The 21,246-nt window shown below is 43.7% G+C and overlaps 1 protein-coding gene across 5 annotated transcripts in view; it reads left to right on the top strand.

The window, feature by feature from the left end:
* CDC42BPA (CDC42 binding protein kinase alpha) overlaps positions 1-21,246 on the top strand; it is a 118,462-nt gene that overhangs the window by 77,473 nt on the left and 19,743 nt on the right. For 4 of the 5 annotated variants that reach the window (XM_075267213.1, XM_075267214.1, XM_075267211.1 and 1 more), the window contains exons 8-21: positions 367-615; positions 821-900; positions 976-1,142; positions 2,387-2,503; positions 10,072-10,205; positions 10,730-10,972; positions 11,211-11,321; positions 12,097-12,344; positions 14,426-14,531; positions 14,737-14,861; positions 18,676-18,781; positions 19,333-19,481; positions 19,819-19,910; positions 20,532-20,608. In XM_075267213.1, coding sequence (XP_075123314.1) covers positions 367-615; positions 821-900; positions 976-1,142; positions 2,387-2,503; positions 10,072-10,205; positions 10,730-10,972; positions 11,211-11,321; positions 12,097-12,344; positions 14,426-14,531; positions 14,737-14,861; positions 18,676-18,781; positions 19,333-19,481; positions 19,819-19,910; positions 20,532-20,608 — 2,004 coding nt within the window. The remainder of the gene's footprint in view (positions 1-366; positions 616-820; positions 901-975; positions 1,143-2,386; positions 2,504-10,071; positions 10,206-10,729; positions 10,973-11,210; positions 11,322-12,096; positions 12,345-14,425; positions 14,532-14,736; positions 14,862-18,675; positions 18,782-19,332; positions 19,482-19,818; positions 19,911-20,531; positions 20,609-21,246) is intronic. The other variant, XM_075267212.1, reaches the window with a different exon arrangement.

Raw genomic sequence — 21,246 nt, 5'->3', positions numbered from 1 at the left:
AGCAGGCAGTTTTCAAACCCATTCATTTGAATGGGTTTGTAAAATGAGCGCCTGTGAGCATCTTCTGTTCTCTGCGGCAAATCCGTTTTTTTTTAACCAGACACAAAGTCGGACATGCAGGACTTTGTGTCCGGTAAAAAAAAAAACGTTTTCGCCGCGGAGAGCAGAAGACGCTCACCGGCGGACACTGAATGCCGACAGAAAACGGAAACCTGCAAAACTGAGATCGGGCACTGGTGTGAACCCGCCCTTGCCTGTTATGGGGTATGGAGATAAAAGTAGGACCCCTGATCAAGCTGTGCCCTTGTGGTAGCTATAATGGTAGCCAAGTTGGTTGCCACCTGATGCCTTTCATTTTTTCTACAGGAGCGGTTTCAATTCCCGTCTCAGTTAGCGGACGTCTCTGAAAACGCAAAGGACTTAATAAAAAGGCTGATCTGCAGCCGGGAGCATCGCTTGGGTCAGAACGGGATAGAGGACTTTAAGAATCACCCGTTCTTTGCTGGCATCGACTGGGAAAACATTCGGAACTGTGAAGCACCTTATATCCCAGAAGTCAGCAGCCCCACCGACACGTCCAACTTCGATGTGGACGATGACTGTTTGAAGAACTGTGTAAGTACTAGTCTGCCCAGCGCTTCCATATACTGAGGCCTAACGTAGACATCGTGACGGGTCTTCACCCTTTGGCTACTGCTGTCCTCTTATGTGGCACGACCTAGGTGCGACTGTGACTTCTCCACCTGGTAGAAGCTTGTGGAGAATCGTCCCGGGGAATCTCTCTCGTGTTTTATACAGTGTCTGTTCCACTTTGTTTCAGGAGACGATGCCTCCATCAACTCACACTGGATTTTCTGGGCACCATCTTCCATTTGTGGGGTTCACTTACACAAGTAACTGGTAAGATGCATTACATCTGGCTGCTTCGATAGCTATTACTCATGCCCTGGTTGTAAATCTGTTGTGCTTGGTCAGTGTACTTTCAGACAGAAGTACTCTGCGATTCTCCCTGGAAAAATCCAGCACAGACTTAGACGCCAATGTCCAACGGACACTAGAAGACAGCCTGGCCACCGAGGCGTACGAGAGGAGGATACGTCGTCTGGAACAAGAGAAAATGGAACTGAGCAGAAAGCTGCAAGGTACCCTGATTGAAAGGAACAAATGTCCTTAAAGGGGTTCTCTAACTAATATTATCAAAGGCAGCCAGTGCCACTGCCGCAGCTCAGTCCCATTCATATGGATGGGGCTAAGCTGCAATACCAAGCATGGCCACTATACCATAGACTGTGTTTAGTTATGGTAGTGAAGAGGATGTAGCAATCCATGTCATTGCCCTCCAAAAAAACCTTTAAGCCTTTGGGAAAGGTGGTAAGAAACTTACATATTAGAGATGAGCGAGTAGTACTCGATCGAATACCTCCCTTTGCATAGTTATTGGTGTACTCTGTCGAATACCACGCAGTAAACATTCAAATCCCATCCCACCTTTCCTGGTGCAGGTGGTGCTTTTTATTACACCAAAAACTATGCAGGGGAGGTATTCAATAGAATATACTCGCTCATCTCTATTACATATACAAGACCAGGCTAATAATATCAAATATAGCGTTCAGATAAAGCACATGAAGGTTAGTGTGTGCATCCATGTTGGTCTAGAGCAGCGAAAGGGGCAACATCAACACCCATGGTGGTCTGTGGCAGAGAAGGTGTAAGTGTCAGCATCCCGCCTGGTTTAAGGCAATGAAACCTAATGGTCTAAGGCAGTTAAAGGGTTTGCACCAAGATGAGAAGTATCACACTGTACCTGATTAAAGCAAATGGAACTGAGCTGCAATGCCAAACACAACCCGTGGACAGGTGTGGCGCTGAATTTCCTGGTTATGTGGGGCAGTAAATTATTTAAGGCCAGTCTATCTGGTGATCTAGGACCCGTGATTGAGTGAATGTCAGTATAACTGGTGGTCTAGGGCCATGATGGGGTGAATGTCAGTATACTTGATGGAGTAGGGCAGTGATGGGGTGAATGTTAGTATACCTGGTGGAGTAGGGCCATGATGGGGTGAATGTCAGTATACTTGATGGAGTAGGGCAGTGATGGGGTGAATGTTAGTATACCTGGTGGAGTAGGGCAGTGATGGGGTGAATGTCAGTATACCTGGTGGAGTACGGCAGTGATGGGGCGAATGTCAGTATACCTGGTGGAGTAGGGCAGTGATGGGGTGAATGTCAGTATACCTGATGGTCTAGGGCAGTGATGGGGTGAATGTTAGGATCTCTGGCAGTTGATTGTTAGTCCACACTCCATAGTTGTCCTGGCCTATCCCACTATTGTGATTGCTATATTGCTATATAGAACAGCTTATATATGTTTTTATTCCCCCAGAATCTACCCAGGCAGTCCAGGCTCTTCAGTATTCGGCAGTAGACGGCCCTGTCACAGCAAGCAAAGACCTGGAAATCAAATCCTTAAAGGATGAAATAGACAAGCTGAAAACACAAGGTAGGCGGCTCTGATCTTTCGTATCCTTTTTCATTTTTCGTATCATTCATTCCCTATAATATGTATATGCTAAGTCTCACAGTATTAGTAGATGGATACAGCTGTAAAGGACGTGCAGGCGACATTAGCCCCTAATAATTCAGCCGTGTTCCCTATTGTCATCACCAGGATCGTGTGACCATTGCATCCAAATACTGACCGCCGCAGTGACAGCCATACCCGTCGGGGGTTGGGGAACTCTTTTACTTCAGCTTGTGGCACATATACATACGACAAACAGCAGTAAATTAATGGTCACCTCGTAAAAGGGACTAGTAGTAGGATCAGATGAATCCAGACCTGAGTATATAGTAGAAGTGACAGCAGGCGATGTAGTGTACATACTAATAAAGTTGTGTTGTTGATATAATTTGGTCTGTAAATTCACTCTGGGACAACCAGCGCTCCCGAAACTCCTTCATATCTGGCCGTTTTCTTTTGTGTCATATTAGGAATTGTGGTTGCTGTGACTTGTAGGGCAGATCTGGTGGTGTGTGGAGTCTGAGCCGCAGGATGTGTGCCAGGTCTCTGGGTATTCGCAGAAGACCTGATTCTATTTAATGAACTCCGCCGGGAGCAGATACTCAGATACGGAAAATCGTTTAGTCAGGTCTAATGAAATGCCAGCAAAGTGCTACGGAGCAGCCGCGCCAGCCTGGCACTGCCAGACGCATCAACTGGATGTTCTTAAAGAGCAAGCGCCAGATAATCCAGAATGTTTGATAATCCAGCACTTGTATCCAATCTGGTCATCTGGAATATCTCATCTCATGATAATGTGGAGATTGAGATGACCGGGTCCCTTGATACTAAGCAGCCTCTTGAAATTTAGTTGGTAATTTCTACACCAATCACTTCCAAAGCTGCCGTAAACTTTGCTAGCAGCTTCTACATTGCATTTCAGTGCTTTAGAGCTCATTCAGATATTTCTATGATTTTTCCACAAATTATTGCAGCTAGTCGTGGAACTAGAGGCCGCTGTCGCCTGTGTGCCAGAAACTGTGGCACGGTCACGGTGTATAACTGTGAATGCAGCTCTGGATGTAACTGGAGAAGAATAGCTATTGGATAGTATGTTTAGAGTTCCTGCACACAGATAATACTGTGAGGGTAAGTTCACACGGGGTTTTTTGGACCGGAACCCGAGGCTGAGGCCACCTCAGGCTCCGGTCCAAAATACGGGTAACTGCGACTGGATGCTGATGCAGTGCACCGGCATCCAGTCACGCACTCCGCTCCGGATTAGGCCCAAATGAAGGGGGTTGTCGGGAGGGAGTGTCTTCAGGCGGATGTCACGAGGCGAATCCGCCTGAAAGGATAAGCATGTCGCTTCTTTTTCCAGGAGCCGCAACAAACCGGCTCCCAGAAAAAAGAACTGACCGCTCCCATTGATTTCAATGGGAGCCGTCTCTTTGGTCAGGATTTTGAGGCCTCAAAATCCTCACCAGAAAACTTACCCTAAAAAGATGAGGCGAGTTTGAGCTTTAGTGTGAAAGTTGCAAATGTACAGAAGAGAATGAAGTGCCGGACCCTTGGCCGCAGCTTAGTAGCCAGGAAGCAGGACGGAATATTTTCAGCAGAGGATATGGAAACAATCAGCTCCAGCCATCCCCACACGCTGCCAGGATAGTAACGTGCTCAGCTCCATACACATCTGCTTTGTGTAACCGTTTCCCATTGTTGGACACACGTGGTAATAACAGAGACCAGTCACTGCGTGAGCGGCATTCCTATAGTGAGCGGACACCGCCATGTGTAGTCACTGAGTCACGAGGGAGGAAACTCTGAGATTCAGCAAAAAAATCTTCAGTCTGTAGCCTATTGCCCGTTTATTGATGTAGCTGACGTCTGCTGTTCGCTCCTCAGCACTTCTCTGTTGCCCGCAGCACTTGTCTGCAGTTCTGCCAGCGCCCCTGTGTACGACTCCACTACCCTCTGTGTGCCATGACCTCTCGTTTCTATCCTATGTCTCTTATATGTGGCATCCACCACCAAGGGGAAGGCTTTCCAATTGTATTTTCTGCATTACATCACCAAGTGTTGTCTTGACGGATACAACCGTTATATCCTTTCATCAGTAAAGAAGTATTAGGTCAGGACTAGGGTTCAGCGATTGAGATTGGCGATTGAGCAAATTTCACGATCGTAATCGGAATTCCGATCCTGAACTTTTTAGGCGGGATCGAGGTCTCACGTTAGTTCCCACAACGCATGGCTACTGGCCAATCATTGTGGGAAAAGCTAATATTGGAGTTGAGCGATTGGGATCGGGAAAGATCGGATCCCGATCAGCAATCGAGCAAATTTCACAATCGGATCACCTGGAAAATGATCGAAAATCGGATTTTTAAGATGATCCTGAAATCTCAAGATCGGCTCAACCCTAGTCAGGACTGGTTGTCTAATGTAAATGTGAACGTTTGCCTTCACAGAAAGAGGAGATCTTGCATATGGTGTGAATTTGGAACTGTACTGAGACTTGCCATTTGCCCAGTCTTAATAAGCTTACCGACTGCCGCAGGAACCGAGAGAATTATAAAAAGGCCGCGGCCCCTTTCAAAAATCTGTCGGAGGTCCCGACACAGAATGGACATCTACGCCAAGTAGGATGTGGCATAGATTTCCATTGTAAATTACTCCAGCAAACTAGTGTCTGTTTTAGTGAATCAGCCGGCCCGAAGTGTCACTGCCTCGGCCACCCTGATCCCCGCGACACCCACATTGGCAGAATGTGGCGGGCACAGCACAGACCGGGATTGAGGTACAAGAAAAGGCCTTGTGCAATGTGTGCCTCTTAATAAATTCCCCCCTAAGTGTGTTAAAAAGTCATAGACCTCGCCGTTTTGTGAAGATTAAACTTCATTTGCCTAAAAATTTGAAAAAAAATATTATATTTTTTCAGTGCTATTACAATAATGAAGCCTAAACCGTTCTGGAGCCCGTGGCCCCCCGTTTCCATGTGCGCTGCTGCCGCTGGAGATGTCTTTGCCGTGACTCACTGGGCTCATAAAGCAGGAGCAGCCCCTCGCATGTGTTTCCAATCCAGGCCGAGCGAGGAAGACTTCTGTTGTTTCGGTAACACAGGAGAACACAATTTTACGAAACTCTGCTCGGCTGCTGCCAGCTCTGTGAACGATAACACAGAGAGTAGATTTGTCTTGGCTCGGAGCGGTGACAAGTAAACGTTCTCCTGGAGGCGACGGCGCTCTGCGGATCCAGCTACTTCTTCCTGTGCGCAACGTATCATTATATTACATTCCAGGCAGATTGTCATTACTATTCCTGCCAAAACCCAATATTTCATATCACCGGCAATGATACGTTCCACTGGCCGCACGTTCTGATTCCTTTGCTTTCAGATATTTAGCGCTCTAGGAATCTCACTTTCTGCGTCGTGGTCTGAGCAGAGTTTGGATCAACTCTCATGGAACTTGTCAATGGTATTTATTAGTAGTAGTAGGTTTTTTTTCTTAGAAGAATCTCATTAGTAGGCAAGACAAGAAAGCCAAAGCCTCTGAGCGGCAAACCACAGCGTCTCACAAGAGGAGGCAGGGAGTCACGCCGAGTGCCCTGTAACAGGGCCATGTCCCAGAATCCTCCACACAGGCATATTAGTTAATAATATGGATTTGATTCTCCTACTGCTATCATATGGTTTAGTCATAACATTGTAATGCCTGTATTATTATACTGCTGCTATACCAGTTACATTTACTGTAGCTCCTCAGCTTATACTACACGACCTGTGCGAGTCTCATATACCCTTACTTTGCCTGACATAATAATGGAAATTGTGTGGGTTACGATAATGGCTATGTATAAGAATATAACTACTATAATACTGCCTCATATGTATAAGAATATAACTACTATAATACTACCGCCTATGTACAAGAATATAACTACTATAATACTGCTCCTATGTACAAGAATATAATTACTATAATACTACTCCTATGTACAAGAATATAACTACTATAATACTACTCCTATGTACAAGAATATAACTACTATAATACTGCTCCTATGTACAAGAATATAACTACTATAATACTACTCCTATGTACAAGAATATAACTACTATAATACTGCTCCTATGTACAAGAATATAACTACTATAATACTGCCCCTATGTACAAGAATATAACTACTATAATACTGCTCCTATGTACAAGAATATAACTACTATAATACTACTCCTATGTACAAGAATATAACTACTATAATACTACTCCTATGTACAAGAATATAACTACTATAATACTGCTCCTATGTACAAGAATATAACTACTATAATACTACTCCTATGTACAAGAATATAACTACTATAATACTACCTCCTATGTACAAGAATATAACTACTATAATACTGCCCCTATGTACAAGAATATAACTACTATAATACTGCTCCTATGTACAAGAATATAACTACTATAATACTACTCCTATGTACAAGAATATAACTACTATAATACTACTCCTATGTACAAGAATATAACTACTATAATACTGCTCCTATGTACAAGAATATAACTACTATAATACTACTCCTATGTACAAGAATATAACTACTATAATACTGCCTTCTATGTACAAGAATATAACTACTATAATACTGCCTTCTATGTACAAGAATATAACTACTATAATACTACCTCCTATGTACAAGAATATAACTACTATAATACTACCTCCTATGTACAAGAATATAACTACTATAATACTGCTCCTATGTACAAGAATATAACTACTATAATACTACTCCTATGTACAAGAATATAACTACTATAATACTGCCTTCTATGTACAAGAATATAACTACTATAATACTGCCTTCTATGTACAAGAATATAACTACTATAATACTGCTCCTATGTACAAGAATATAACTACTATAATACTGCCTTCTATGTACAAGAATATAACTACTATAATACTGCTCCTATGTACAAGAATATAACTACTATAATACTGCCTTCTATGTACAAGAATATAACTACTATAATACTGCTCCTGTGTACAAGAATATAACTACTATAATACTGCCCCCTATGTACAAGAATATAACTACTATAATACTGCTCCTATGTACAAGAATATAACTACTATAATACTACTCCTATGTACAGGAATATAACTACTATAATACTACTCCTATGTACAAGAATATAACTACTATAATACAACTCCTACGTACAAGACTATAACTCTGTAATACTGCCCCCTATACATAACTACTATAATACTGCCCCCTATACATAACTACTATAATACTACCCCCTATATATGACTACTATAATACCGCCCCCTATATATAACTACCATAATACTGCCCCCATATATAACTACCGTAACGTAATACTGCCCCCTATATATATCTACCATAATACTGCCCCCATAAATAACTACCGTAATACTGCCCCTATATATAACTACCATAATACTGACTCCTATGTATTACTACTATAATACCGCCCCCTATATATAACTACTATAATATAGTATGACAGATACTTGCACTTTCGCTCCCTACGTGGAATGGCTTATGATACGATCCCTTCTCTTGGCATGTTACTAGTTAATATCTCCATGGTTACATGATAATGAGCACACGTGCAGGATATAAGATATTGGGTCACTGCCTGATACACAAATAACCACAAGCAGATCGGAGTCACAGACCGTTAATCGGGGATCGGCATCTCTGCGACTTTCCAGCCCTGGTTTATTTTATAAAGGAATTACCTTTTTTTTTTTTTTTTTTTTTTAACTTGGGAAAGTAAAGCAGCCGAGTTGACTTTTATCCTATTTTAAAGAGGCGATTGTTTAGCTTGTGTTATCCCTGGATGGAGGAGACATCTGGTCCTGATTTTAGCACATAATCTGTGTATAAACAGGCGCACACCTGCCTCTCCTTCCTATTCTGCACGCCGCCGCACGACCGGGCTGGAATGTGTCTGCCTAAACACTATAGACCCGCACCGGTGCAAGGAGCACAACACCCAGCGACCTGCTACTGGGGCAGCCGACACCTAATACTACAGCGCCTGAGGGGGCATTAAAGGGATCCTCCTATGGAGCTGAAGTCATGTTCTACAGCTTTATGGGGTCGTAGAGAGACTGTCACAGGTTTGGGGACCCTAAACCAGCAGCGTGCCGCTTATACATCTCTGCTTAGCACCCTAAACCTGCTGACTCCAGTTCCTTCTGTGGTCCTTTCAAAAGTTTTACTACACTGGTAAAGAGTCCTGGACTCATGTCCTAGCACATGTGCGTGCGTATAAAATATGATGGACTCTCCTCAGCTACAATTTCTCACTTGTCTGCATCGGATGTTGCTGGAAATGTGTAAAAATGAGCCATGGAGGAATCTGCGGTCACCACGTTTGGACCTCAAACCTAGCAGTAGGTTCCCCTCTAAGTATTTCCCCCAAGAGATTGATAGCTTATCCTTAAAGGGAATGTGTCACCAGACCCAAGCGTATCACCCCTGCCCTGCATATGGGTTAGGCTGGTCTTACACGACCGTATTGAATGTACGGTCCGCATGTTGCTGATCAGCAACATAGGCTCCGAAGATGTCCATGTCTTGCCGCACTCACCCATAGAGTTCTATGGGCGAGTCCGTGCAGTGCCACAATTCACAGCCATTACGGACATGTCCTATAAATTGCGGACCTGACATTGTGCGTCTGCCTGGTACATGGTAGAACAGCACATAGATGATTTCCTCCACGGACATCTTCACTTTCCTCAAAATGGGCAGGTATAGGACCCGTCTTGAGTTTTACCACAAGATCACATGCCCTTGATAATACACAGGCTCGGCTGTAGGGGGCTTTATTATAATTTTGCAGTCCTAGAATACTCCTTTTAGTACACTGATACGTTGTAACGAACCTTCTGCTGAATGAAACCAACTTTTAGGTGTAAACAGAACCATTTCTATTCCCTGTCAGGTAAACCAAGATCTAGAGGGCTCGTAGATAGAAACCACAGCCATTTATGGACTCCATACAATAACATCTTTTATCGCATGTTACATAATCTACCCCATAGAGAGACTACAGATAGTTATAGGGAGGATGCGGCGGGTATATAACTCTGTACAGATGGTGGGGAATTCCTCATAGTCTTAAGGGGGATATTTAAAGTGCATCTGTCCGTATTACATCAATGCGTGCCGCATGCAAGAAGAATTCCAGCTATGGTAGAGATTTGCAGCGCCTCGAGACTGGATGTAGTGCGGGCCCATAGTGCACCCCAGACCCAGGGAATGTCCCCTCATACCTGATATACGGGTGGGGGCTGTACAAGTCAGCACTATGTCAACCAAACACGTCTATAATTTGTCGGGTGGCTTAAGCTCCATTAAAGCGAATAATTCTGAGCTGCATTACCACATACCACCAATAGAAAAGTTTAGCACAGAAGTAGGCCGCCATGTTTTTGTCATCCTGTACATCCTCTGAGAGGGATCTGTCGTCAGTGATGTGCAGTTATTTAAGCAGAATGTTCTTGTCTTGCAGGCAGCGGTCAGCATAACCAGCAGCTCGAGAAGGGCAGCGTGACACGGCAGGATTTGGAGGATTTCTCCAAACAAATTAAGGCCTTTGAAAAACAGGTGAAGATGCTGAAACAAGAGAAGGAAGATCTTAACAAGGTAAAGGGCTTATGTACCAATATAGAGGAAGAAAGGACATAGTATGTTACATCCGCCATAACAAAGAGATCTGATCCTGAGTTATATCCTGTATTATACTCCAGAGCTGCACTCACTATTCTGCTGGTACAGTCACTGTGTACATACATTACATTACTTATCCTGTACTGATCCTGAGTTACATCCTGTATTATACTCCAGAGCTGCGCTCACTATTCTGCTGGTACAGTCACTGTGTACAGACATTACATTACTTATCCTGTACTGATCCTGAGTTACATCCTGTATTATACTCCAGAGCTGCGCTCACTATTCTGCTGGTACAGTCACTGTGTACAGACATTACATTACTTATCCTGTACTGATCCTGAGTTACATCCTGTATTATACTCCAGAGCTGCGCTCACTATTCTGCTGCTGCGGGCACTGTGTACATAGATTACATTATTATCCATTAGCTGTGATGATGATTATGTATGTTTGGCTCTTGGTGACATCTCTCCTCTCTTACTTGCCATTTTCAGGAGCTATTGGAGTCCAATGACAAGTTAAAATCCCAAACCAAAGAGCTGAAGGAGGCGCAGAGCCAGCACAGGCTGACCATGCAGGAGATGAAGGAGATGAATGAACGCCTGACAGAGCTGCGCTCCCACAAGCAGAAGTTTGTCCGTCAGCTCCGTGACAAGGAAGAAGAAATGGACAGCGTGTCACAGAAGGTGGAGGCGTTACGTCAGGAACTGCGCAAAGCGGAGCGGGCCAAGAAGGAGGTAATGGGAAAGTCAGGACAACGGGTGGAGAAAGGAGATCCAGTCCAATTTGGGAACATAAGGGGGAAAAAAGTGCACCAAAATATGTCCTGAAAAACATCCTGGCCCACGGGACCTCTCGCAGTGCACACAATATTATACGAGAACCCTGCTGCCGATTTCTCACATAGTTTTTATGACTGTCTGACCTGATGGTTTTTGCTTATAAATTTTTTTTTTTTTTTTTTTTTTTTTAAAGATGGAAGTCCAAGCGGAAGCAGCAGCAGCAGAAGCCTCGAAAGACCGAAAACTACGCGAACGTAGCGAGCAATATGCAAAACAATTGGAGAGCGAACTGGAAGGGCTTAAAGTAGGTCCCATTATTCAGGCTTGGTGTATGGTTCCTGGCTATACATAACTGCATCTCTAAGGAGAACCAAACATGGAGATTGACCATTCTGTTATCTAGCACATGTGACTAATACCAAGCTCTGCTCTGCTACATCTGTCGGTGGCATTCATGGCTTATTACAGTAATGTTGGTAGGACCCTATGGATTAGTCAGTGTGGACGTAACTGCATTTTTCTCAATCGTTCATTTAAAGGGGTTTTAAGGGACATACACATGGATGACCACTCCTAACGATAGGTCATCAATATGTGATCAGTGGGGGTCCAGTGTCCACAAACCATTCTGATCAGCTGGTTGAGGAGGTCGCAGCATTCGGATATGCGCTGCATCCCCTTCACGTCATACCAAGCATAGTGCCCTACATTGCCCAGGGGGTATTCTTGATATTGCAGCTTAGCTCTATTCACTTGAATGTGACCAATGAACATGACATCATCGGCACAGGGAAGAGGCCACAACGTTCATGCACTCAGCTGATCAGTATGGGTCCCGAATGTTGGACCCTGCTGATAAAATATTGCTGACTTATCCTAAGGGTAGGCCATCAGTATGTAAGCCCCTATAAAGCAAACTCAGACACCTCCAAGTCTGAAATGGCTGATAGCAGGAAGCAATAGACTGCTCTTAACTTCAGAGCATATGAAGGGAAGAATTTTAGTGTCCTATAGTGATGATGGGGCAGGAGGGTGAGAAATGGAAATGAAACAGGTTTTCAGATTATTTCTTCCCATAGCAGAAACAGACGGGCCGCTCCTCTGGGTTCAGCAGCTCAGAACAGCAGCAAGAAATCAACAAACTCAAGACTGACCTAGAGAAGAAGAGCGTCTCCTATGAAGAGGAGCTGTCCAAGAGGGAAGCGCTGCACGTCACCGAGATCAAGAACCTGAAGAAGGAGCTCCGGGACGCAGAGAGCCAACAGCTCACCCTCAAAAAGGAGATCATGATTCTGAAGGACAAGCTGGAGAAGACACGGAGAGAGAGGTAAGGGGTTAGGGCTTTCCTGGGGCCCAGAAATCCCATAGGTGACCCTGCTTCCTCCAATCCAGTGTCCACCAAGACAGACATGGGCGAGATTGGTTAAAGGGATTCTGCCATTAAAATCACATTTTTTGTAGCTCACATGTAGGAATAGCCTTAAGAAAGGCTATTCTTCTCCTACCTTTAGATGTCTTCGCCGCGCCGCCGTTCACTAGAAATCCTGGTTTTCGTCAGTATGCAAATGAGTTCCCTCGCAGCATTGGGGGCGGTCCTTAGCGCTCAAACAGCACTGGGGGCGTCACGAATGCTGCAAGAGAAATCTCCAGCGCCACCTCTATCTTCTTCAGGAACGGGCTCTTCACACGTCTTCTTCTGGAGCTGGGTTCAAACTTCTAGGCCTCGGGCAGAGCCGACTGCGCATGGCCACAGGCCACAAGAAAATGGCCGCTTACTGTGCAAACGGCCATTTTTCTTGTGGCCGCGGGCATGCGCAGTCTGCTCTGCCTGAGGCCTAGAAGTTTGAAACCAGCTCCGGAAGAAGACGTGTGAAGAGCCCATTCCTGAAGAAGATAGAGGTGGCGCTGGAGATTTCTCTCGTAGGATTCGTGACGCCCCCAGTGCTGTTTTAGCGCTAGGGACCGCCCCCAATGCTGCAAGAGAATTCATTTGCATACAAACGAAAATCGGGATTTCTACCGAACAGCGGTGCGGCGAAGACATCTAAAGGTAGGAGAAGAATTTAATGGTAGAATCCCTTTAACCCCTAGAGAGCCACGGTGAAAGGTGTACTGTAGAAGTGAGGCGGGGCCAAGACATAAGGGTGGGAGGTGCACATGTCCAAGACGCTAGGTGCAGGTGCTGTGTGGACACGAGAGGGGTCAGACCCAAGGGTGGCAGAGACTCCGTGGAGATAGGGCAGGGGCAAGATACAAGGGTGGCAGGTTCTCCTTAGAGTTAGGAGTGGAGACACAAGGTGGCTGGGTCTCTAGGTAGATGAGGTGAATACACAAGATGGTGGTGCTCTACGATGGCAGTGGAGACTCAAGGTGAGGAGTGCACTGTGGATGTGATACAAGGGCCAGACACAAGGTGGCAGGTGCTGGGTGGAGATCGAGAAGGGGCTACACGGTGTAGCAGGTGCTGTATGTAGTGGGGTAGACACAAGGTGGTAAGGGTCTCTGAAGAGTTGAGTGTCAGTGCTATGGCACTTGCTGACTTGTCGTCCAGGGTTTCTGGCTTTCTCGCTCCCCTCTCTGTCTGTATCAGGGCTTATATGGTGCTGTTTTCATGCAGATTTATAGGAATCTCTGGATAAAAGGCCCTGACGCCTGTTTTTTTGGCTTCACTCATATAAACAGTTTCTGATCTTTCCACCACAATTGATAACTCTGGGGCACTCGGGTCCCTAACGTCACCCAGGCCTCTGCCCATAGATGCCAGCTCTTGTCCTGGCGAGAGATGAAGTGGTTATTCCTAGTATCTCCCCAGCACACCAGTCACTGTGCCAGCTGCCCCCGCAGACACAAGGGGCTTCACATCTACAACTGACTGCCTGGATCCATCCTAAAAAGGGAAAGTGAAGCCCGGACGGCTCTTCCTGGAAATCCACAAATCATCGTTTTATTTGAACTAGAAAGATTTACGTCTAAACAAACTAAACCCAGTGATGTCAGGAAAGTAGAAGAAGCCGCATCCCGCAGATCTGCGGGGAATCTACACCGGGCCCGCACTAAATCTCTATAGGTCATCAACATCTCCTGATCTGTGGATAGATCCAGACAAGGACTATGTATAGAGAAAAGCTCTGTCATCTATTTATCTAACTCCAGCCACAATAATTTTGCAGCATCTTTTGCCCATCTTAGATCACTTTACTGCTGAGCCCCTTTTTGAGGGCGGCACAAAAAGCGTCTGAAGCGCACAATGACTGTGATGTCACACGTGTACACTCCGGTATTATGTAGCGTATTAGGCCCCAAGTTTGCCACGTTTATCTCAGTAAATCTTTCCATTGTGTGTTGTATACGCCCCTTTATGTCTTTCAATCTGCATTTATAATGTCCTTTATACTTTTATTAATTCAGCCAATGCGAGAGAGAAGAGTTTGAGGCGGAGCTTAAACAGAAATTTGAGCGTGAGCGGGCGCTGCTGGCCGAGGAGAACAAGAGGCTGTCCAATGAACTCGAAAAGGTATCCGTCCTCCCTACTCACCAATATATAATTGTAAAGCACACGACCTGAATGTATCAGAACATTGCTGATTTCTAAATGCAGCTTTAGAAGTGACAGGAGGAGAAGACAGCAGCAGTCATTGTAATGGGATTATTACGGAGGGTTATGTTGAGGGACATTCACTTTGTACTTAATAGATTTTCATCTTCTCATTGAATTTCAGCTCAACTCCATGCTTGAGAAACAGAATATTAACAACAGGCAGCTGGAGGAGGAGATGAGAGATCTGGCTGACAAGAAGGAATCTGTGGCCCACTGGGAGGCTCAGATCACAGAAATCATCCAATGGTTTGTCCTCTACATCACTTACTGAAATGGGAAATCTGCATAATGGAAGGAAATAAGTAGTTATATCGCCTGTCATATATGATAGTACTGCTGGTGTCATAGGGGGTTATGTGATCTGTAGAAAAATATTATCTGGAATCCTGCCTTTATGTACAAGAATATACTATAATACTGCCTCCTATGTACAAGAATATAACTACTATAATACTGCCCCTATGTACAAGAATATAACTACTATAATACTGCCTCCTATGTACAAGAATATAACTACTATAATACTGCCCCTATGTACAAGAATATAACTACTATAATACTGCTCCTATGTACAAGAATATAATTACTATAATACTACTCCTATGTACAATAATATAACTACTATAATACTGCTCCCTATGTACAAGAATATAACTACTATAATACTGCTCCTATGTACAAGAATATAACTACTATAATACTACTCCTATGTACAAGAATATAACTACTATAATACTACTCCTATGTATAAGAATATAACTACTATAATACTACTCCTATGTACAAGAATATAACTACTATAATACTACTCCTATGTACAAGAATATAATTACTATAATACTGCTCCTATGTACAATAATATAACTACTATAATACTACTCCTATGTACAAGAATATAATTACTATAATACTACTCCTATGTACAATAATATAACTACTATAATACTGCTCCTATGTACAAGAATATAACTACTATAATACTGCTCCTATGTACAAGAATATAACTACTATAATACTGCTCCTATGTACAAGAATATAACTACTATAATACTACTCCTATGTACAAGAATATAATTACTATAATACTACTCCTATGTACAAGAATATAACTACTATAATACTGCTCCTATGTACAAGAATATAATTACTATAATACTGCTCCTATGTACAATAATATAACTACTATAATACTACTCCTATGTACAAGAATATAATTACTATAATACTACTCCTATGTACAATAATATAACTACTATAATACTACTCCTATGTACAAGAATATAACTACTATAATACTACTCCTATGTACAAGTATATAACTGCTATAATACTACTCCTATGTACAAGAATATAACTACTATAATACTTATCCTATGTACAAGAATATAACTACTATAATACTACTCCTATGTACAAGAATATAACTACTATAATACTGCTCCTATGTACAAGAATATAACTACTATAATACTGCTCCTATGTACAAGAATATAACTACTATAATACTACTCCTATGTACAAGAATATAACTACTATAATACTGCTCCTATGTACAAGAATATAACTACTATAATACTGCTCCTACGTCCTATAAGTGTGTGTATATACAGTCCTATGAAAAAGTTTGGGCACCCCTATTAATCTTAATCATTTTTAGTTCTAAATATTTTGGTGTTTGCAGCAGCCATTTCAGTTTGATATATCTAATAACTGATGGACACAGTAATATTTCAGGATTGAAATGAGGTTTATTGTACTAACAGAAAATGTGCACTATGCAATAAACCAAAATTTGACCAGTGCAAAAGTATGGGCACCTCAACAGAAAAGTGACATTAATATTTAGTAGATCCTCCTTTTGCAAAGATAACAGCCTCTAGTCGCTTCCTGTAGCTTTTAATCAGTTCCTGGATCCTGGATGAAGGTATTTTGGACCATTCTTCTTTACAAAACAATTCAAGTTCAGTTAAGTTTGATGGTGGCCGAGCATGGACAGCCCGCTTCAAATAATCCGACAGATGTTCAATGATATTCAGGTCTGGGGACTGGGATGGCCATTCCAGAACATTGTAATTGTTCCTCTGCATGAATGCCTGAGTCGATTTGGAGCGTTGTTTTGGATTATTGTCTTGCTGAAATATCCATCCCCGGCGTAACTTCAACTTCGTCACTGATTCTTGAACATTATTCTCAAGAATCTGCTGATACTGAGTGGAATCCATGTGACCCTCAACTTTAACAAGATTCCCGGTGCCGGCATTGGCCACACAGCCCCAAAGCATGATGGAACCTCCACCAAATTTTACAGTGGGTAGCAAGTGTTTTTCTTGGAATGCTGTTTCTTTTTGGACGCCATGCATAACGCCTTTTTTTATAACCAAACAACTCAATCTTTGTTTCCAAAATGAAGTTGGCTTCTCCAAATGTGCTTTTGCATACCTCAGGCAACTCTATTTGTGGCGTACGTGCAGAAACGGCTTCTTTCTCATCACTCTCCCATACAGCTTCTCCTTGTGCAAAGTGCGCTGTATAGTTGACCGATGCACAGTGACACCATCTGCAGCAAGATGATGCTGCAGCTCTTTGGAGGTGGTCTGTGGATTGTCCTTGACTGTTCTCACCATTCTTCTTCTCTGCCTTTCTGATATTTTTCTTGGCCTGCCACTTCTGGGCTTAACAAGAACTGTCCCTGTGGTCTTCCATTTCCTTACTATGTTCCTCACAGTGGAAACTGACAGGTTCAATCTCTGAGACAACTTTTTGTATCCTTCCCCTGAACAACTATGTTGAACAATCTTTGTTTTCAGATCATTTGAGAGTTGTTTTGAGTAGCCCATGATGCCACTCTTCAGAGGAGATTCAAATAGGAGAACAACTTGCAATTGGCCACCTTAAATACCTTTTCTCATGATTGGATACATCTGGCTATGAAGTTCAAAGCTCAGTGAGGTTACAAAACCAATTTTGTGCTTCAGTAAGTCAGTAAAAAGTAGTTAGGAGTATTCAAATCAATAAAATGATAAGGGTGCCCATACTTTTGCACCGGTCAAATTTTGGTTTAATGCATATTGCACATTTTCTGTTAGTACAATAAACCTCATTTCAATCCTGAAATATTACTGTGTCCATCAGTTATTAGATATATCAAACTGAAATGGCTGCTGCAAACACCAAAATATTTAGAACAAAAAATGATTAAGATTAATAGGGGTGCCCAAACTTTTTCATAGGACTGTATCTATAATAATATTGCCCCCTATGTATTTCCTCACATTTCGGGGTAATACCGGTGGGGGGGCTGTTCTATTATTTCCTATATTGTATGTGATGTCGGTTCCTGTAGTTTTGCTCCTGGATTCTCCGCACCCCCTGCAGCAGTAAATGTTGTCTTTTTATGGGAACGTGGTCCCTGCTCTTAACCCGACATCATTCTCCTTATTTGGGCAAAGTTTTGGAAAGTTCCTTCAGTTCCCTCTCATCCTGGACATTCGGCATAAAAGAGCCTCTCTCCCTGGACGGCCGCCAGGCAATGACTTACAGGCAGCTCCCAGCATTAACCCCTCCGGTGCTGACAGACCCTCCACAGGCGCGGTGCGCTCACAGCTTCCCCCCAGGCTCAGGCGTACGGGGTTACGTGTGTATGTAGTGGGATAAGGAGGATGATACAGTGTTATCTGCCCTGTGCATTGTCTGGCAGTGATATCATCACATGCATTACTGAACGGATACTGTGGCTGCAGCACCAAGACAAGATGATATATATATGTGTGTGTGTTGATATATATATAATTTTATATGTAGTTTTTTTTAGGGGGGGGAGCAAAAGTGCTGAGTTTATAACCGTCTCGACTCCCTTTGAAGTTCTCTGTGGTTGCAGAGGAAGTTGCTCAGCGCTGCCCATGTAGCAGATCCAGTTCTTCCATGGCTAGCCTCTCATGTCACAAGCATTTGATGCAATGGCTTCTATTTTGCTGCCCCTCTTTCCTGGTGTGAACACAGCGGCCATCTTCTCAGATCTGACACATCGCTCACCATTGACATATTATATGTTTTCATTTAGGGTGAGTGATGAGAAGGACGCACGGGGATACCTCCAGGCTTTGGCCTCCAAGATGACCGAGGAGCTGGAGACACTGAGGAATTCGAGCCTCGGAGCCAGAGCCACGGTGAGCAACTGGTGGCCATAGTTATTTCACTGGTCACATGACCTCTCCTAGTGGACATCCGTGCAGAAATTAACCCAAGTTATACCATCATTGTTGGCTTCCAAAGATATCGGGGCTGCTTTTAATCACATGCCTGTCACCGTACCCCCATAACCGTGCTAGAGAACAGTGCCAGCCATGGGGGCCACATATCTGTGTCATCCACGGGGCTATACAATAGCAATATCCCTAGGGTCGCTAACAGTGGCAACCTCATTGCCATATAACAGTGCCACCTATAGGGGGCCATCCACAGTGGCATACAACAGTGCCAGCCATAGAACCACCATATCAGTGCCATTAGGGCTCCATAACACTGCCAAACCAAAGGACCACATAATAGTGTTAGCCCCAGCACCCCCACTACTAGCCACACTTCCCTATAACAGTACCAGTCACAGCAGGAGGGTCATTTTACTAACATAGATACCAGTCCTCTGCCATGTAGATATCTTTCATGTACTCATGACCCGCCATCTTTCTTTCTATGTTACCCTTTATCTCTATTACAGGACATGCCTTGGAAAATGCGACGTTTTGCAAAGCTTGACATGTCGGCCCGGCTGGAGCTTCAGTCTGCCCTGGATGCTGAAATCCGGGCCAAGCAAACTATCCAGGAGGAGCTGAACAAGGCAAAGGCGGCCATCATTGCCACTGAATGGTACGTGCCGCATCTGCTGTACACATATTACTGATAGCTTCTTAAAGGAGAATTTCACCCCTAGACTGGGACGGTCACATGATGTGTATAATATGTATCAGTATCTATTCTGCTCCTTGAGGCTTTGGCTGTTTTCTCAGCCTCCTGGAGGTGCAGGGACCGGTCTTGTACCTTATGACGGTCATGGCTGTCTGATAACAGGATCTTCCCGATCCTGGAGACTTGTCATAATCACATGGTATAATGTCGCCATCTATTGGCCATTCATGTGCTCTATCTCCCGCCTTTAATAACTTCATTGTATGAGTTTTACCTTTTGATTTTTATCAATTGACAGTAAACTTCAGGAATCTGAAAAGAAGAACCAAGATCTCGTGGCAGAAATTGATAAGCTCAAGTGGGAAACTGAGGAATTCAGATCCGAAAAAGGTAACAAAACGACGAGAGAGCCATGGGTGCCATACGCAGTGACCAACCATGACACCGCCATATCATCTGCCCTGTCTAATTGTTAAGGGCTTTCATGAGACTAGATTTCTCCTACAAGTCGTGTTTTTGGGTTCAGTTCCATATGGTCACATGATCAGAACCAGAACCTAAGCCTCTCCGGATAGATCCTTTGATCTTCTACTCCTGCACTGGTCATCTAGCACAGATCAGCACACTATTTTCCTGATCTCCTCTGTGCTGCTGTGGACACTCTACAATTTTTCCATCATGATATTTTTATTTTACCTTCCCCGGCCTAATATAAAACAAATGATCCTGGATGAACCTTTTAAGCTAAGAGAGATAAGATAATCCTTTAATAGTCCCACAGTGGGGAAATTTCAGAACCTTCCCCTTTCATGCTGTGGATTAGATTTCATCAGTCTCGTGTCCAGGAATAGATTGATACCCAGCAGCGACATCTTTGGGTGGCATACATCAGGAAATCGCCCCCGTTCCCCCCCCCCCCCTTTCCCCCCGGTGTGAACAGACCCTTCGCTGTATCACCAGAGATGCACGCATACCTCATATTAATCCCGATCATCTGTGTCGCACCCATAGGTGTCAAACATCAGGAATCCCAGAATTCTTTCCTAGCGTTTCTGAATGCACCTACCTCTGTGCTGGACCATTTTGAGGTAAGTGATCTCCATCCATCTATGTATAATGAGTAAAAAATTACTGACGAGGGGGGGCCCTAGGTGACGCTCTTGGAGGGGGATTGCAAAATGGCTGGCAGGAAGTCTAATCCACTCCCCTCCCCGTGATGGTTACTTTATCTCCTTGATCTCTAGTACTGAGGACATTTACTTACATCTGTTGGTTGTTCTCAGGAGGACCTGTCATACCTCCACGACCCTGTAGGGGGCAGCATAACCACAAATCTCCATCCATGTTCAGTTGCTAGAATAGAGTTAATGTATAAGCATGAAGTATATTAGGTGGGCGCTGCCTCCTGTCTTACCCGTACTTGTATGTGCTACTGCGCTGTTTGCATAGGATTCCTCGCTGGATTGTTTGTCTCTTGCACAAGCCGAACTGTTGTAAAATATTCCTGGGCGCCGACAGGTGTGAGTATGCACATTGCTCCAAAATATTCAATAGGACAACCAATAGAAACTGTTCTATGGGAGTGAAAGCACAGCCAAGAATATACATATATATACACATATGGGTCATCTATATCTGAACAGGGTTGGTCCGACACCCAGGACCCCCACAGTTCAGCTTCTTGGATGAGCGCCCATTTACAGTACAGTGATGTTACATTAATTTA

This window comes from Leptodactylus fuscus, chromosome 3, assembly GCF_031893055.1.
Source record: "Leptodactylus fuscus isolate aLepFus1 chromosome 3, aLepFus1.hap2, whole genome shotgun sequence".
Taxonomy (NCBI): Eukaryota; Metazoa; Chordata; class Amphibia; order Anura; family Leptodactylidae; genus Leptodactylus; species Leptodactylus fuscus.
Note: the sequence above shows the minus strand (reverse complement) of the source record. Positions and strands in the feature narration are given on the sequence as shown.